At 36.9% G+C, this 20037-nt stretch overlaps 1 protein-coding gene across 1 annotated transcript in view; it reads right to left on the bottom strand.

Moving 5' to 3' along the window:
• Positions 1 to 20037, bottom strand: part of DOCK2 (dedicator of cytokinesis 2) — an 816002-nt gene that overhangs the window by 632847 nt on the left and 163118 nt on the right. Inside the window, exons 4-8 of the mRNA XM_063447503.1 lie at positions 17508 to 17563; positions 16679 to 16775; positions 8904 to 9052; positions 7757 to 7892; positions 538 to 692 (exon numbers count right to left, since the gene is read on the bottom strand). Of these exons, the coding sequence (XP_063303573.1) occupies positions 538 to 692; positions 7757 to 7892; positions 8904 to 9052; positions 16679 to 16775; positions 17508 to 17563 (593 nt within the window). The remainder of the gene's footprint in view (positions 1 to 537; positions 693 to 7756; positions 7893 to 8903; positions 9053 to 16678; positions 16776 to 17507; positions 17564 to 20037) is intronic.

Genomic DNA, 20037 nt, shown 5'->3' with positions numbered 1-20037 from the left:
GCTTTGTTGCATGTAAACTAATTTAACTATAGCCTTAATTGATTCTTTAAGTAGCCATTCAAATACACATAGTTGGTAAACATGAGACACAGATACATTCTAAGAAACCATTCTTTTCTAAAAGCCATCACAATATGTATTCATCACATTACACCTGTGTATTCAATATTTCTTATTAGTGCATTATTTAGCAAAACCTGTGCGTCGTGTCATAAAACTGCTGCCTGCTATACAAATTATCATTAATTCTTCATAAATTTAACCTGACTATGTAGGGTATTTTTATCATTAAAAAGATGATCCTTTGATCCTTTTATTTTCCAGTTTTATTTTTGAACAGAACTTTTAATATGTCAGAATGTTTAAAGAAACATATTTAGAAAAGTAGAAATATTTTATTTAAGTAAAGTCGATGTTGCTTTTAGTTTATTCTCATTTATCTCTAAGGAAAAAAAATTCCATCAAAGAATAAGCAAGACATATTACAGTAATTTCTAAATGGATGTGCACCGATATTCCCAATTCCAAAAGTCGTACCTTATGATGGTTTGTTTCACAGGATCATACAATGACATAAAAAGTTCAGCATCTTCTCCTATTCTGCATACAAAATTTCTCACAAAGACATAGAGGCCGTGTGTTGGTGAAGAGGTTATTCGTCCATGCATAGTAAAGTCATTCTGTGCCTTTGACTAGAAAATAAAATACATAATACTTAAAAATAAATATAAATTAGCTCATGATAGATCACACAATTTTCAGCCATAACGGATTATTTTTGCTGCTTAGCTATCTACAGGGACTTATTACTAGCTATGAAAAATGAGTCATAGATTATTGTAAATGAATACACCAATGAAATGTATTACATATGGCTCCCGATTAGCCTTTTAATGAGATTGGAGCAATTTAATATAAGCAAATTTAGGAGCCAATAAATGTTGGTTCGAGTGGTTTCAACCTTCAAGTCCATTGATAATATTGAATGTGGTAATTCAATATAATTTATCAAGTATTTATCAACCCTGAAATGGATTTATTAAGTTTGACAGCTTGACCCCTTAGCGACCAGACAATTTTTCAATTTTCTTACTGTTTGGGACCAGGGCTGTTTTTAAATTTCTGTGGAGTTTGTATATAGCTGTAATTTTCCTCTTACTCATTTACTGCACCCAAACATATTATGTACCGTTTTTCTCGTGATTAAATGGTCTTTCTAAAGATACCATTATTTTCATCATATCATATCATTTACTAACAACAAAATTATAAAATATGATTACATTTTTTTTAAAACACACTTTTCCTAACTTTGACCCCAAAAATCTGATACGCATCTACAACCGCCAAAAAAACACCCATGCTAAATAGTCTAAATTTTGTACTGAGTTCAGAAATACCCAATGTTAACTTGTTCTTAGATTTTTTTTGCAAGTTATAAGGCTATAAGTACAAGTAGGACATTTTTGCTGTTTCGAAATATATATTTTTAAAATGTATCAATAGTGACATTGTAACACTGTTATCTGTCATAAATCTCTGAATCACACCTCACATGCAGTGGTGTATTTAGGATTTGTGCTGCCCTAGGCAGGACAGTGCTCGGGCACCCCTTCCCCCAATTTAAATTTCCCCCACCCCTTCCTGTCAAGGCTGCACTTTGACTGACAGACGCTCACTCACTGACAAACGCACACTCATTGACAGACGCACACTCACTGACAGACACACACTCTCATATACACTGACAAACAATGACATACACACACACTATTACTTGGACACACACTGACAGACGCACACACACTGACGCACGCACTCACTGACAGACGCACGGACTCACTGACCGACACATACACACTCACTGACTGACACACACACACACTTACAGACATACACACACACTTACACACTTACAGACACATACACACACCTACAGACACATACACGCACACACACTTACAGACACACACACTTACAGACACACACACATTCACTCACAGACACACACACACTTGCAGACACATACACACACACTTACAGACACACACACACACATTCACTTAGACATACACACTCACAGACACAGACATTTCAACCAACACTCACAAACTAATTTTTTTTTTATTTTATTTTAAATCCACCCAGCCTCCCTAGGAGAGCTGGAGTGGATTGCTTACCTGCAGTCCAGTAGGGCTGCTGGGCGGGAGGACAGGGGATGGACAGGCTGAGTAGGCAGCGCTTAGTGATGTCGGGAGCCGGTCTGATGTCATATTCCGGCTCCCGGCTTCATTAAGCGGCGCGGAGGGAGCTGAGCAGGAAGAGTCAGGTGAGTATGCTCCCTTGCTGCCCATTGCCCAATGCCTGCCGCCCGCCTCAGTGGGGGCTCAAAAGTGGCCAGCCCGGCCAGCTCTTGAGCCCTTTAGGACAAGAGGCAAAAAAGGGATATGCCTGGGCATTTGGGTGCAGCTTTTTTTGCCCCCCCCCGCAAAGTGCCGCCCAAGGCATATGCCTTGTTTGCCTCGCGTCCCTGCTCACATGTACATATTTTTTTAAAGTAGACACCCCAGGGTATTCAATATGAGGTTTGTCCAGTCTTTTTTAGTAGTCACTTAGTCACAAACAGTGGCCAAAGTGTCACGTATTCATCCGCTTATAGAAATGTGGTTAATGACATTTACTCTCCACACAGGAAAAGTTGTGCCGAGCAGCAACCTAATCCACAGAAGGGTTAATGCTGAGCAGCAATTGTAAAAATGAAACCTGGTGTCACATATTCATCCGCTTATAGAAAAGTGGTTAATGACATTTACTGTCCACACAGGAAAGTTGTGCCGAGCAGCAACCTAATCCACAGAAGGGTTAATGCTGAGCAGCAACTATGCAAATGAAACCTGGTAACTGACTTTGGGGTCAAAGGGCGGTTACAGCCTATCAGAACTAAAGGAGGGGTATTTAGGCCCTGTTCTCATCCTGCTTAGTGCCCTGTCGTGGTTTCCCTTGTGGTTGTTCGAGCGCGCGTTCCTGTTATTCGTTTTCTACCTGGTTTTTGACTTTGGCTTTGTTTATTGACTTCTCTATATTCTGGTATCCTGACTCCTGGCTTTCCTCATTGCTGCGTCCCTTTCTGTGTTCCCTGACCTCGGCTAGTATTTTGACTATTCTATGTACGTTAAATCCGGCCATTCTAAGGTAACGGTAATACGTTACTTATTTGTCATCCGTGCAATACAGTTCTACGTGCTGGATCAAACAGTAATCCTGACACAAAGTAAGCATTTATATTTGTTTGTGTGTTAGAAATGCAAAAAACAATTATGAACGCTAACTTTGGCCAGTGTTTGTGACTAAGTGGCTACTAAAAAGACTGAACATTTGCAATACCTTGGGTTGTCTTCTTTTGAAAATAGTATGCTATCATGGGGTAATTCTCATTCCTGGGCTACCATACGCTCTCAAACGCAACATAACCAAAGTGGCAAATCTCAATGTGAAAAAACAGAAAATCAAGACTTATATTTGACCCTGTAACTTTCAAAAACACTAGAAAACCTGTACATGGGGGTTACTATTATACTTTGCTGAACACAAATATTAGTGTTTCAAAACAGTAAAATGTATCACAACAATAATATCATCAGTGAAAATGCTGTTTGCGTGGGGAAAATGCAAAAAACTTCACTTTCACTGATAATATAATCGCTGTGATATGTGTTAGTGTTTTGAAAAACTAAAATGTGTATTCAGCAAAGTCTCCTGAGTAAAACAGTATCCCCCATGTACAGATTTTAGGGTGTCTTGGAAAGTAACAGGGTTAAATATAGTGCCAGCAAATTAAATTCTCTGGACTTTCGGCCTGGGTTGTCAGGCAGGTCCCTCAAATTGCAATCAATAAAATTACTTAATTATGTAAAAATATTAAATAAATATGCACGTAGAATTTAAATATACAGTATCTCACAAAAGTGAGTACACGCCTCACATTTTTGTAAATATTTTATTATATCTTTTCATGTGACAACACTGAAGAAATGACACTACAAAAAAGTAGTAAGTGTACAGCCTGTATAACAGTGTAAATTTGCTGTCCACTCAAAATAACTCAACACACAGCCATTAATGTCTAAACAACAAAAGTGAGTACACCCCTAAGTGGAAATTTCCAAATTGGGCCCAATTAGCCATTTTACCTCCCCAGTGTCACGTGACTCGTTAGTGTTACAAGGTCTATAGTGTGAATGGGGAGTAGGTGTGTTAAATTTGGTGTTATCGCTCTCACACACTCTCATACTGGTCACTGGAAGTTTACCATTGGCACATCATGGCAAAGAACTCTCTGAGGATCTGAAACAAAGAATTGTTGCTCTACATAAAGATGGCTTAGGCTATAAGAAGATTGTCAAGACCCTGAAACTGAGCTTCAGAACGGTGGGCAAGACCATAAGGTGGTTTCACAGGACAGATTCCACTCAGAACAGGCCTCGCCATAGTCAGCCTGTCAGTGCTTAGACCATACACCACACACTACATCAAATTGGTCAGCATGTCTGTTGTCCCAGAAAGAAGCCTCTTCTAAAGATGATGTACAAAGCCTGCAAACAGTTTGCTGAAGACAAGCAGACTAAGGACATGGATTACTGGAACCATGTCCTGTGGTCCAATGAGACCAAGATAAACGTATTTGGTTCAGATCGTGCCAAGCATGTGTAGTGGCAACCAGGTGAGCAGTACAAAGACAAGTGTGTCTTGTCGACAGTCCAGCATGGTGGTGGGAGTGTCATGGTCTGGGCCTGCATGAGTGCTGCTGGCACTGGGGAGCTACAGTTCATTGAAAGAACCATGAATGCCAAGGCTGCACACTTACTACTTTACATTGTAACATAGAACATAGAAACATAGATTGTGACGGCAGATAAGAACCATCTAGTCTGCCCATCTAGTCTGCCCATTTTTTTAAAATACTTTCATTTGTCCCTGGCCTTATCTTATAGTTAGGATAGCCTTATGCCTATCCCACGCATGCTTAAAATACTTTACTGTGTTAACCTCTACCACTTCAGCTGGAAGCCTATTCCATGCATCCACTACCCTCTCAGTAAAGTAATACTTCCAGATATTATTTTTAAACCTTTGTCACTCTAATTTAAGACCATGTCCTCTTGTTGTGGTAGTTTTCATTCTTTTAAATATAGTCTCCTCCTTTACTGTGTTGATTCCCTTTATGTATTTAAATGTTTCTATCATATCCCCCCGTCTCGTCTTTTCTCCAAGCTATACATGTTAAGATTTTTTAAACCCGTTTAGTAGCCCTTTTCTGAACTCTCTCTAACGTATCAATATCCTTCTGGAGATATGGTCTCCAGTACTGCGTACAATACTCCAAGTGTTCTGTACAATGGCACGAGCACTTCCCTCTTTCTACTGCTAATACCTCTCCCTATACAACCAGGCATTCTGCTATCATTTCCTGCTGCTCTATTACATTGTCTACCTACCTTTAAGTCATCAAAAATAATCACCCCTAAATCCCTTTCCTCAGATGTTGAGGTTAGAACTATATCAAATATGCTGTACTCTGCTGGGCTTTTACGTCCATGCATTATCTTGCACTTATTCACATTAAATGTCAGTTGCCACAACTCTGACCATTTTTCTAGTTTACCTAAATCATTTGCCATTTGGCTTATCCATCCTGGAACATCAACCCAGTTACATATCTTAGTATCATCAGCAAAAAAACATACCTTACTATCAAGACCTTCTGCAATATCAGTAATAAAAAAATTAAAGAGAATGGGTCCAAGTACAGATCCCTGAGGTACCCCACTGGTGACAAGCCCATGCTTCGAATATACTCCATTGACTACAACCATCTGTTGCCTGTCACTCAGCCACTGCCTTACCTATTCTTACCTGTTCAACAATATTGGAATCCAAACTTAAAGATTGCAGTTTATTGATAAACCTTCTATGTGCAACAGTGTCAAAAGCCTTACTGAAATCTAGGTAAGCAATGTATACTGCACCACCCTGATCTATTATTTTAGTTACCCAATCAAAAAAATCTATAAGATTAGTTTGGCATGATCTCCCTGAAGTAAACCCATGTTGTCTCTGATCTTGAAATCCATTTGTTTTTAGATGTTCAACAATCCAATCCTTTAACATGGTTTCCATTACTTTCCCCACTACTGAAGTAAGGCTTACTGGCCTGTAGTTGCCCGACTCCTCCTTACTTCCAATCTTCTGGGACTACTCCAGTTAACAATGATTAGTTAAATAAATATATTAATGGTTTTGCTAGTACACCTCTAAGCTCTTTTAATAACTTCGGGTGTACTCCATCAGGTCCGATTGACTTATTTGTCTTTACTTTTGACAGTTGAAATAGAACCTCTTCCTCTGTAAACTCACATGTAACAAATTACAAATTTTTCCTTTTTCTTAACTGAGGTCCCTTTCCTTCATTTTCATCTGTAAATACTGAACAAAGATATTTATTGAGGCAGTCAGCTAGACCTTTATCCTCTTCTACATACCTTCCTTCTTTTGTTTTCAATCTAACTAATCATTGTTTTACTTTCCTTTTCTCATTTATGTACCTAAAAAATGTTTTGTCCCCTTTTTTACTGACTGTGCTTTTTTCTCTTCTGTGTGTGATTTGGAAGCTCTTATTACTTGCTTAGCCTCTTTCTGCCTAATCTTATAGATCATACTGTCTTCCTCACTCTGGTTTGTTTTATAATTACAGAAAAATATATTAAGTGGAGCGCTGATTAAAGGAATATGAGCGGGGTTAGACGAAATAGGATACCTAACAACCTATCAAATAACTATATAAATACATAACGAGACTACCCCTTCTCTAATAGTAGATCAAGAACTGACCTTACTAGCAGACTCAAGTTTAAATGTAAAACAATTTATTGCAAACAATGCAGACAAAATATAAAAAAGTAATTACTTAAACATAAAACTTTCCTGATACATAAAATTTAAAAGAAAGCCTTAACAAAGTCCAGACCTTATTCAGATGCTCGGCGTCCCGAGTTTGAATATATCATGTTGAAAAACATGTTGAAAAAATATAGAACGAATAAAAGTCTTTCTTTAATCCAAGTAGTGGCTTGTGGTGTTTGGAGTCAGAGAGGTCTGACTCCAAACACCACAAGCCACTACTTGGATTAAAGAAAGACTTTTATTCGTTCTATATTTTTTCAACATGATATATTCAAACTCGGGACGCCGAGCATCTGAATAAGGTCTGGACTTTGTTAAGGCTTTCTTTTAAATTTTATGTATCAGGAAAGTTTTATGTTTAAGTAATTACTTTTTTATATTTTGTCTGCATTGTTTGCAATAAATTGTTTTACATTTAAACTTGAGTCTGCTAGTAAGGTCAGTTCTTGTTTTATAATTACTAAATGCTAACTTTTGTTTTTTTTACTATTTTGGCCACATATGCGGAGTATCACAGTGGTTTCTTTAGCTTTCTGCTCTTCCTGTTGCCTTCAGAAGTGCAACTTTTAAATAATCCAATTTCTCCAGAACTCCATATTGCTACAGGCAATATGTTCCTCAAAAGTTTAAAAAATGTGAGTGATTAAGTGGTTAAAATATATTTCATTACACACAATATTTTAAATAGACATGACGTACTTTGAAGAATGTGATTTTAGCAAAAAGATTATAAATTAATAATTTCTATAGACACCTAGCACAAAATGTAAAGACAACAGTTTTCAATGCCATTTACCATTTCTTCTTTGATACGTTCTGTAATTTTTTCAGTTGCTTCTTTGTGTGCATGAAACAAACTAATCACGCTAGTTTTGTCAGGATCCATAATATTGCCATCTTCATCTCTTACAATTAAGTCAAGCTCAAGTATTCTACAGATGGAAGAAAATATAAAGGAACAAAAAAAATTACAAAAATTCTGAATACTTGAAAAGTTGGGAAAAACATAAATAATGAAACACATTTTGCACAGTTCTAAAAAAAATTCAAAATATAGCATTTCAGGTTCCAATGTCTTGCATGTTCAAACTGAGCTTCAGGAGTGCTGATGTTAGGTGAATATGTTGTTTTTGCAATAAAAAAAACAGCCTGAGGCTGGTTTGAATGGAAAACATTAATTTGTTTTCATTAAAATAAGACATGTTAATAATAATATATATATAAATTTACATATATATATATATATATATATATATATATGTGTGTGTGTAAATTTATATATATATATATATAAGATATAGAGTTAATTTTTTTTCATTTGTAGAGAACATTTTCTTTCACATGTGGTATATCACAGTGGCAGTAGTACCATTTCTAAAAGCGAAAGAACTACATATTAAAGGAACACTTTACACACCTACATCACTTTAGCTTCATGTGTGGCGAGTGTGTTCTATTTATTCTTTTTTTTTTTATTAAAGTGCAGACTTCAATAGAAATTGGCACATATGAAAAGTAACCTTGTTACACCACCATGGCTGTCAATCAGACAACCAGTCTTGTAACTTCCTGGTTGTTTAGCACAGTGGAGTTAAAATCAAGTGGCAGGCAATTGTCCAGAGTGATTGCCTTTCAAGACTTTCATTGAGCTGCATTGGAAAGTCTGTGGTTGGACAGCCACAGAAATTCTGGGCTGAGTTAGACGGGGAGGATGTGGGAAAGCTTCAGACTTTCCAGGCTGTCTCTATGCAAAAACCAATGAAAAAATGCATAATGAAATGCATGTATGCTTTATTTGGGGGTATAGCTAAATTGTTAAAATTTACTACATTGTTCAACACAATAAAATAAAAATGTTGGAGTGTTCCTTTAAATAACAATACATTCTTTAGAAAAATTTAGTGTACTAAGTATGCGAAACTGGACGAGGAAAATGAACATACTTATTGCCATAGTCGATTCTGGATGTCACTTTCTGTTTGAGTTCCTTCAGTTCATCTTTTGGCAAGGTACCAGATAGCAGTTGTGATCGCCACTCCATTAAGTCGTACATCATGGATTGTACTTGTTGAAATTTTTGTGTTTTGCTTGTCTGCAATAGGACAAAAGAGATCAATATGTTTATAATATTTATATAATGTCAAGAGGCTATAAATATGCACAGCATAGTTATGCACAATGCTCCATGCATTAATCTATGCTAAGTTTGTGTTTACAAATGCAAGTTACCTTTGTGAGTGAAACAATGGCACATTTATATGGACATGGCATAATTATTTGTTTTAGCTCCGCCCACTTTGTTAGAACAGGAAATAAAAGATCCCTCCTGCCACTCTTTTTTCTGTCCCGACTGTCTGTGGACATTTTCTTCCATTTCATGGTTTACTATTTTATTTTACGCTCACTAGGCAACTTTTTTTTTAAGATACCAAGAGGCCCTAGGCAGGTTACCAGTTTGGAGCCGTCCCTTCATTCTTCACATACTGATCATTGATAAGGCCAAGTAAATTTATGATTCCAGATCTCCTGCCTAACCTCTGGTTGTGCAGCGATCTATGGTTGCCTCGCCATTAATCCTGCTCTGAGAGGCCCACACAAGCCCTTATAAAGGTGACTACTAACATTTATAGTCTAAACCTTAAAAAAAAAAGTGTAAAGTCTAAACAGTCTAAAGTTTTGGACCTGTCCTAAAATAATACCAGGCCCATGCCAGCTGGAAGGTTCCCCCAGGTGACCACTGTGCATATATACACTCATTAGAGCTAGAGTATTGGTTTTAAGGAGGAAATATCAGAACATGGCGCAATGTGAAATAAAGCCAGAGCATATCCACTGGAAGACTGGTTTCTAAAGGAGGAAGTAGCCAGTTGTCGCACTATGCAATGAGTGCTTTCGCCATGGTTGGACATGCAGATGCTGGTTCCCTGGGTGGCCAGGATGTACGATGCAAATGTGTGTTCCTGGCAGCACCATACCCAAGATAGAGGATATGTATTTCTGAAAGAAGACCCTGTGAGAGGCTCACTATGTACAGGCTCTCAAGTTGAATCAGAGTAAGCAGGCCTCAAGGTTACTCAGCCACAGACACAGGGCCCAGCTCTGCTACTCACATATCCCTCAACATTGGCGTCCCAATAAGTATGTAGCTGGTGGGAGTGCGTGGAGGGGATGTGTCAGTGACACTATAGCATCACTGGCACCACCAAAAATTAAACCAACCAATCAGAGCACTCTGAGCCTAATTGCAGGGCGTGGGAAGGCTTTATAAGTTGCAGTGCTTAAACAAGAACGAGATGGAACAAAGAGAAAAAAAGATTAAGGTAGAAAGTGGTCTGGAATAGGGATACTTAAGTGAATATATTGCAACACAGATATGTTGGACATATACAGCTGAGCTTTTCTGAACCCAGTTACAGAGAAAAAAAAAACAGTTCCAGGATCCGTGCTTGAGACTGGTTAATCATATCTTGCAGAGTTGTCCAATTTCCCCCATGTCACTGACAGGAGACACAGCTAGGAGTAGTCATGGAAAATCTTTGGTAGATCAGTGGTTAAAGGTCAATCAATACAACAATTGCTTTTATTTACATTTAATTCTAACAAGACATGATTAACATATGGGAACAGCAGATAAAAAGAATCCTGCCCTCAAAGGCTCACAATCTAAAGGGATGAGGGACAAATATACAGAAGGGACGTTAGGGACGGTAGGGTTTTTTTTGAGGAAACAACACAGTAGATGGAATATGGCAGAAAAGGGGTGGAAAGGATGAGGAGTTAAGGGGTAAGCTGTCAGATTTCTCTATAGAAATATGTTTTTAGGGATTTATTAAAAGAATGCAGAGACTGGGAAAGTCAATTGTGCTAAGGGAGGACACTCCATAAGGAGAGGGCAACTCTGAAAAAGTCCAGGGTACAGATGCAAGAACCGAACAGGAACTGGTGAATGGTGGAGCGAAGGGCCAATTGGAAACATATCTGCTAATTAGGAAAGAGGGCACGGTTATGCAGAGCTTTTATAGGTAAGCATGAAAAACCCAATTCTACATGAAACAGGAAACCAGAGTTGAGACTGATAGGGGGATGAGTTTTGAGAGGTTCTTGACATAAGGTAGATGAGGTTGACAGAGGCATTCATTATGGACTGTAGCATGGCAATAAGGGCACTTCTCAAGCAGGTAAGTAGAGGGTTACAACAATCAAGGTGGGACACAACAAGAGCATGTACAAGCACCTTAGTTGTGCCCTGAGTGAGAAAAGGGTGCAAGAAATGTTTTTAAGGTGAAAGAGACATGATTTAGTAATATATTTTATGTAAGTGGTGAAGGAAAGGTCATAGTCAAAGAGCAAATTAAGGCAATGTGCCTGTATGGAAGAGGTTATGGTAGTTTTGAGAAACAGGCACAGATGTACCACTAGAGAGAGGTAAGACAATGGGATCGGGCTTGGAGAGGTTGAGTTTTAGGAATTGTGAAGTCTAACAGTCAGAAACATAGGGCAGGTAGTTGCTGACATGATCAGCAGAAAGGGAGATCAGACAAGGAGAAGTTTATTTGGTGAAATGTTGGTTGTCTGGATTTAAAAAAAAAAATTAAATTAGAATAATACCTTCTTTTTTATATGATATATTTTATAATTTTATGTATGTGTTATTAACATTTATCTCATGTTTGTAAGCATTTTAAAAAGAGAACATATTTAACTAATCGACTCAACCGGACAGTTTGCTGTCTCCCGGGTGCTTGGGTCTGGCATGTTGCCGACAGAGTGGAGGGATTATTGGGAGGGGCTGGGGATGACCTAGCTGTCATGGTCCATATTGGTACCAATGACAAAGTCAGAGGAAAATGGAAGGTCCTAAAGAGTGAGTTCAGGGATCTAGGAAGTAAGCTAAAGCAAAGGACCTGCAAGGCAATATTTTTAGAAATATTACCTGTGCCGCGCGCTACAGCAGAAAGGCAGCGGGAGATTAGAGAGGTCAATGCATGGCTGAAGTCTTGGTGCAGGAAAGAGGGTTTGGGGTTTTTAGAGCACTGGGCCGATTTTGCGCTTGGGTACAACCTGTATAGTCGTGATGGATTGCACCTAAATGGAAGAGGGTCTGCTGTGCTGGGGGATAGGATGGCTAGAAGGTTGGAGGAGATTTTAAACTAGTAGTAGGTGGGGAGGGTCAAAGCAATCTAGAAAATGGAGATAGGATATAAAGGAGATGGGCTTTAGCTCAGAACAAAGGGGATGGAGATGGGGGGAGGGGAAAGCTCAGAACAGAGGAGGTATGTAATATTGATAATTCACAAAAAGTACAAATGACTTATGGTAATATTAAATGTATGCTTACTAATGCAAGGAGCCTATATAACAAAATGGGGGAACTAGAGGCAATAGCATACACTAAACAATATGATATAATAGGCATAACAGAAACATGGTGGGATGAGACACATGACTGGGCAGTTAGCTTAAATGGGTAAACGTTATTTAAGAAGGATAGGAAAAACAAGAAGGGTGGTGGGGTATGTTTGTTTGTCAGCCATGAGTTAAAGTCAAATCTTAGGCATGTGGAGTGTGACGAGGAAAATGTGGAAGCTTTATGGGTAGATATCTGCTTGGGGCAAAAAAAGGGAAATACATTGTTGGTTGGGATATGTTATAAACCACCAAATGTAAATATTAATGAGGAAGAACTGCTGTTAGAGCAAATTGAGAAAGCTGCAAATCGGGGTAACACGTTAATTATTGGTGATTTTAATTACCCAGACATAAATTGGGATAGAGGGACTAGTACTTCAGCAAGAGGAATCCGTTTTTTGAATGTGTTAAATGACACCTTTATGTCACAACTGGTACAAACACCAACTAGAAAGGATGCTTGTCTGGATCTCGTCATAACAAACAATGTTAATCTTTTAACCAACATTCAAGTAGGGGGGCATTTGGGAAATAGTGATCACAATATGGTAACTTTTGAAATAAACTAAAAAAAGCAAAAGCACGTGGGGTATATTAAAACGTATAATTTTAAAAAAGCCAATTTTAATAAGATTAGGGCAGCTCTACAACATATCGACTGGCATAAACTCCGTAGTGATAAAAACACTGCTGAAAAATGGAAACTATTCAAACAAATACTAGAAAGGTACATTTCACAGTATGTACCATTGGGTAATAAATGTAAAAGAAACAAATTAAAACCAATGTGGCTTAGTAGAGAAGTAAAACAAGAGATTAAAAATAAGAAAAGGGCTTTTAAAGCATTTAAATCGGTCAAATCAGAGGCATCCTATATAAGATATAAGGAAGCCAATAATACTTGCAAAAAGGCAACTAAAGTGGCTAAACTAGAAAATGAGAAATTGATAGTCAAAGAATGCAAAACCAACCCCCAAATTTTTTTCAAGTACATCAATTCTAAAAAAAACAAAAAAAAAAATGAAAGTGTAGGTACACTGAAAACAGAGATGGGTCTGTTAGTCAATGAAGACCAGGAAAAGGCAGAAATTTTAAATAACTATTTTTCTTCAGTATATATTAATGAGGATCCTGTGGCAAGAGATAAGCAAATGATTGCTGCAAAAAACTTGCAGATAACTTGTGATTGGAAAACTCGAGACAAGGTGCTACAGCTATTAAAGAAAAGTAATGTAAAAATAGCTCCGGAGCCTGACGGTATCCACCCACGAGTACTTAATAAGCTAAGTGGGGAACTAAGTGAACCTCTGTATTGAATTTTTCAAGATTCTTTTGTTTCAGGTATTGTACCGGCGGATTGGAGGAAGGCAGGTGTTGTTCCTATATTTAACCCCTTAAGGACCAAACTTCTGGAATAAAAGGGAATCATGACATGTCACACATGTCATGTGTCCTTAAGGGGTTAAAAAGGGTTCAAAATCCTTGCCTGGAAATTATAGACCTGTGAGCTTAACTTCTGTGACTGGGAAATTATTTGAACGGCTATTAAGGGATAATATTCAGGGAAGAACTGTGTTATTAGCAATAATCAGCATGGTTTTATGAAACATAGGTCATGTCAAACTAACCTAATTGCATTCTACGAAGTATTAAGTAGAAGTATAGTTTAGGGTGTTGCAGTGGATGTGATCTACTTGGACTTTGCCAAGGCATTTGATACGGTTCCTCACAATAGGTTAGTCTTCAAACTAAAAGAAATTGGTCTAGATGAATATTCTTGTTCTTGGGTAGAACATTGGCTTAAGGATAGAGTACAACGAGTTGTCATTAATGGTACATTTTCAAGCTGGACAAAAGTGGTAAGTGGTGTCCCTCAGGGTTGTGTTTTGGGACTGCATCTATTTAACATATTTATAAATGATCTTGAAATGGGCACTGAAAGCCATGTATTAGTGTTTGCAGATGACACAAAACTTTGTAATAAAATGTGAGCAGTGTGAAAAAATGTGAGCATTGTGAGCAGGATATTGCCTTGCTGCAGAGGGATTTGAATAGATTGGGGGACTGGGCACTAAAATGGCAGATGAAATTTAACGTAGAGGAATGCAAAGTTATGCACTTCGGGGTTAAGAATGCACAAGCAATTTACACCATAAATTGTAGTGAACTAGGGATAACCACACACGAGAAGGATTTAGGAATTGTTATAGACAACAAATTAGGCAGCAATATGCAATGTCAATCTGCCATTGCTAAGGCCAGTAAGGTTTTGTCATGTATAAATAGGGGCATAAATTCTCGAGATGAAAATATAATTTTGCCTCTTTATAAATCGCTGGTAAGACCACACCTTGAACATGCTGTGCAATTTTGGGCACCTGTTCTAAAGAAAGATATCATGGCACTAGAAAAAGTGCAGAGACGAGCTACAAAATTGATAAAAGGAATGGAGCATTTTAGTTATGAAGAAAGGTTAAAAAATGTAAATCTCTTTAGTTTGGAAAAACTGCGCCTGAGAGGGGATATGATAACATTATACAAATATATTCGGGAGCCAGTACAAACCATTATCTGGAAATCTATTCATAAGCAGGGCTATACATAGGACACAAGGTCGCACAGTTAGGCTGGAAGAAAGATGATTTAATCTAAGGCAAAGAAAAGGTTTTTGTTTTTTTACAGTGAGAGCAATAAGGATATGGAATTCTTTGCCTGAAGAGGTGGTTTTGTCAGAGTCTGTACAGATGTTTAAACTGCAATTGGATAAATACATGCAAAAACATAACATACAGGGATATAATTTCTAATTAGTGGGGTAATAGGTACTTGATCCAGGGAGACATCTGACTGCTATTTTGGGGTCAAGAAGGAATTTTGTCTAGTTTGTTGTAAAATTTGAAGCGCTTCAGACTGGGTTTTTTGCCTTATTTTGGATCAACAGCAAAAACATATGTGAGGAAGGCTGAACTTGATGGACGCAAGTCTCTTTTCAGCTATGTAACTATGTAACTACGTAACTATCAATGTATCTGAAAAAAAGGATATCTGCTTTAAAGCCATAAAGAAAGATCTTTTCAATTTGCTGGTATGGCAGGGCCTGACATCTAAGATTGACACTTTTAGAGTTATGTTTTTAACTGACATAAGAGGAAAGTTTGCATGTTGCTAGGAGAAAACATGTGTAAGTTGAAAACTACAGTAGTCTCCAGCAGTGGTAAAGGAAAAAAAGAAAACAGTCTGGGGTGGAATAGCCTGAATTTTCGTGCATGCTATTGTTTGGTGTCACAATGCACTGGTCTGTTCTGTGGTGCTGAAAGTGAAAAATCAAACATGTAACAAGAGAGAAATTATCATCATTTGCAGCCAATTTTGTTACATTAATGAGAAATTGGCATTTGCACTTCTGGAACAAACAGCTGTAACCATGTGGGTTCTCTGTCATCTCACTCTTTTGATGAAAAGACCAACAGAGATTTCTGTATAAAGTTAGACACACAGAGATAGAGACAGACTGGTTTTATTACGTTTTCTGCATACCTGCAAGCAAAAGAGAAAGGCAAATGCATACAAACAGGTAAAGCCAAAGACAGAAGTAAAGAGCACATAGTAAAAAGAAACAAAAGGCACATAATCACAAATGCACTCACACGTAGACCGTCTTTCACCAAACACTATAAAAAGACACAAAAAAAAAAATCCCAACCCAACTGGACCAGAGATTTATATATCAAATATTTTAGTATGCATTTCCAAGTTAGTTTTGAACTGTTGTCATGATTCTCTGTGCTTTGCAAAACGTGTCAAAGCATTTACTTTCAGTTCTAAGTGTGTGTTATACATTGAAGTGTAAATTGTCAGGAATTCAAAACAATTTCAATCTGTATCCCAGTAGAACCAAATTGAGAAATATATCAGTTATGATTTGGCTACTGAGTTCACTTTAGATTCTTGATAATTCACTTTGAATAAACCTGACACTGCAAAAAAATCAGGAGGTTAATAGGAACTCTGCTCCCTAAAGTTCAGATTTGATGTTGATATAGGATGTTTCTTCCGAATATGACAGATATGTAACTTCACTTTGAATTAGCTTTAAATTCCAGACACCTCACAGTTTAGTGCCTTACTTGGCGTGTATCATTACACTCGAATTGAATATGCACTTGGCGTGTATCATTACACTCTAATTGAATATGCACGTCTTCTTTATGCCTATAGTGTAGTTTCTGATAAGCAATATTTATGGGCAATGTGCAAAACTGCAACTAGCCATCTCTGAAATTATCCCAACATTATAAATGCTTCTTACCGTATACAGTTGTTTCCAAATATTGCCCCATTCCCGTAATGTAGTTGTAAGTTCTTGCACCAATGGGATTTCAGCGGGCACTATATTCTCTGTATGTCTTAAATGTAGTAAAATAGTATTGTTTTAGTTAGTTTAATAGGAACACAATGGAATTCTGTAAGCTGCATCATATGAAATCTGTATGCTTTTTACATATTGTAATGCCCATGTTTAATTTATAAGATATTCACCTACAAAAGTAATAATACATTTCTTTTTATTCAGGGTAAACTGTACCATTTTAATAATGTATTCTTTCACTGCATTCTTCTGCATTCAAAAGTATAAATTCCAAAATAAAGGACACATTTTTTAACCCAAAGTAAAACATTTACATTTATTCAAACCTCACACTGATTCTTTCACATGTTTTATTTTACTTTAATCTGCATAAAAATTATATTTGACTAAGGTAAGAGGGGCAGAAACCTACTTGCACCATAACAACGTTATCCCAATTAAGTTGTAATGGCGCCCGGCGGGTTTCTTTAAAAAGGAAAAATAGACATTGAAATTAGACAGCAATAGTAGGGATTATGTATGCAATATGGGGGCATTATCTAGCTCATAAATGAAATTTAAATATTTCAAAAAATTCATATGTTTGACTAAGGGCAGCTATCTATTAGGATATTCGTGAACCACAATATTTTCTTTCATATTACATACAGGAATTACCCATGCCAATCCTTGTCCTGATAAACCCTTTGTCAATTAAACAGTAACCATACAGGAATGTGTTCTATCTGCAGCAATTGGCACATAATACTGCAAAGTATATAAACAATACCTTTTCTTTTGAATTGTAACTTCCTTGATATGGATGAATGCTTTGGGAAATATTCCCTGTTAAGAATAAAATAAACACATACAATAAACTTGATTAACTTTTGTGCAAATAAATTGTGTTTAAAAGTAAAGCTCCATTTGATTCAACACAGAATTGTGGTGAAAAACAGTCACATTTAGGGATTATAAAAATGTATACAAACAATTGTAAAATGTTATTTTATAACATTGTTTATTACACAACCAACAAGTAAACGAACATAGAGAGCAAGCAAAGTCGAAGTAAACATGAAATTAATTAAAAACAAAAATGATATTAGATTTTAACAAGAATATAACTTCAATGGTGCACTTTCATGAATGTCCAACTCTTAAAATATGTTCTAGTAAGCCAAAAAACCCTTGCTTTTCTAGGTTTTTTTTTCTCCACTGTATGCCAGGGGTATACAAACTTTGGCATTCCAGATGTTGTGGACTACATTCCCCCTTATGCTTTTCTGGTATTATGGCTGTATGAGCATTAGGGAGATGTAGCCCACAACATCTGGAATACTAAAGGTTGTCTGTCACTGCTCTATGCCACCCACAGTAATGTTATTTTCCTCTTTGCTTCTCAATAAAAGGGTTATCAGCTCTATTTCTATATTCAACAAGTGATGCAAACAGTTGCTATAAAATCTCTGTGGTTCTCCACATTCACTAGCAGCCAAATTCTAACCAAACTGAGCAGAATGTAACCATATCATTTAAAAAATTGGTTAACCGAATTGAAACCAAATTGCAAATGAAATGAATTTGCCTGCTACAAAACAAAAATGCTACTAATGCTAATAACAGGTTTAGCTGGGAATTTAGGGTATTGGCACCTTTAGAGAGCTATGGGATAGGTAGGAGGAATTTATTCTCAATTTTGCAGTTTACTTTTTATTTCAGTACAATTCACTATTTAGTGAACAAACCTCTTTGAATTTAAGGTGCAATGCCCTTATGTCAGGGAAATTGGAACAACGCAATTAAATCAATTTAGTTGCAATTCTGTAGCAATCTGGCTGTTTTTAAATAGCCAAATCACCCATGTTGTATGAAGATGTGGTTCATTTTAACAGACAAGTGGACTAAATCTTAATAGAAGAGATTAAGTGATGCACATCAAAACAAAAAAAGGGGGAAAAACTGGACTCTTATGTTTTAAAGGAATATCTGGATGCAATAAGTGCCTATCCAGTCACAAGAGCCTAACCATTATACAATTAGATAAACAAACTTCCAACTGGGAAAAAATGTGTCATGATAGCACTTACTGTTCTCATGCCACTTTAACCCCTTAAGGACTGAGCCAAATGTACACGTTGTGATCAAAACAAAACGTAATGAAAAACTTGAATTTGCACTATATATCTGTTCAGGCGTAATTCGCCTCTTTCATTTTATGTGGACCCACACTTATTATATATCATTTTATTCAGGGGAAACAGGGCTTTCATTTAACATCAAATATTTAGGTATGAAACATAATTTAATATGAATAAAATGTAAAATAAATAAGAGAAAATACGAATTACATTTTTTTTTTTTTAGGTCTACGTGACATTTTAACTGTGAATGTCATAATACCGTTTGGTTTTAATGCAATAAAATACACATATTTGTATTCAGCAAAGTCACATGTGTAAAACAGTAGCCCCTATGTACAGGTTTTATGCTGTTATGGGAAGTTACAGGGTGAAATATAGCATGTTACATTTTTCATTTTTTTCACATTGAAATTCGCCAGATTGGTTACGTTGCCTTTGAGACCGTAAGGTAGCCCAGGAATGAGAATTACCCCCATGATGGCATACCATTTGCAAAAGTAGACAACCAAGGTATTGCAAATGGGGTGTGTCCAGTCTTTTTTAGTAGCCACTTGGTCACAAACACTGGCCAAAGTTAGTGTTAATATTTGTTTGTGTGTGAAAAATGCAAAAAACTAATTTGAATGCCTATTTTGGCCAGTGTTTGTGACTAAGGGGCTACTAAAAAAGACTGGACATACCCCATTTGCAATACCTTGGGTTGTCTACTATTTCAATTGGTATGCCATCATGGGGGTAATTCATTCCTGTGAAACAACTGAAACGCAAGCCTTATATTTAACCCTGTAACTTTTGAAAACACCATAAAACCTGTACATGAGGGGTACTGTTATACTCGGGAGACTTCGCTGAACACAAATATTAGTGTTTCAAAACAGTAAAACGTATCACAACAATTATATTGTCCGTGTAAGTGCAATTTGTGTGTGAAAAATGCAAAAATGTCACTTTCACTGACAGTATTGTTGTAATACATTTTACTGTTTTGAAACACTAATACTTGTGTTCAGCGAAGTCTTGATGTCTTGAAAAGTCTTGGTGTCTTGAAAAGTTACAGGGTTAAATATAGTGCTAGCAAATTAAATTCCCTGGACTTTTGGCCTGGGTTGTCAAGCAGGTCCCGCAAATTATAATTGATAAATTGTCCTTATTACATAAAATTATTACATAAATATA

This window comes from Pelobates fuscus, chromosome 3, assembly GCF_036172605.1.
Source record: "Pelobates fuscus isolate aPelFus1 chromosome 3, aPelFus1.pri, whole genome shotgun sequence".
Lineage (NCBI taxonomy): Eukaryota > Metazoa > Chordata > Amphibia > Anura > Pelobatidae > Pelobates > Pelobates fuscus.
Note: the sequence above shows the minus strand (reverse complement) of the source record. Positions and strands in the feature narration are given on the sequence as shown.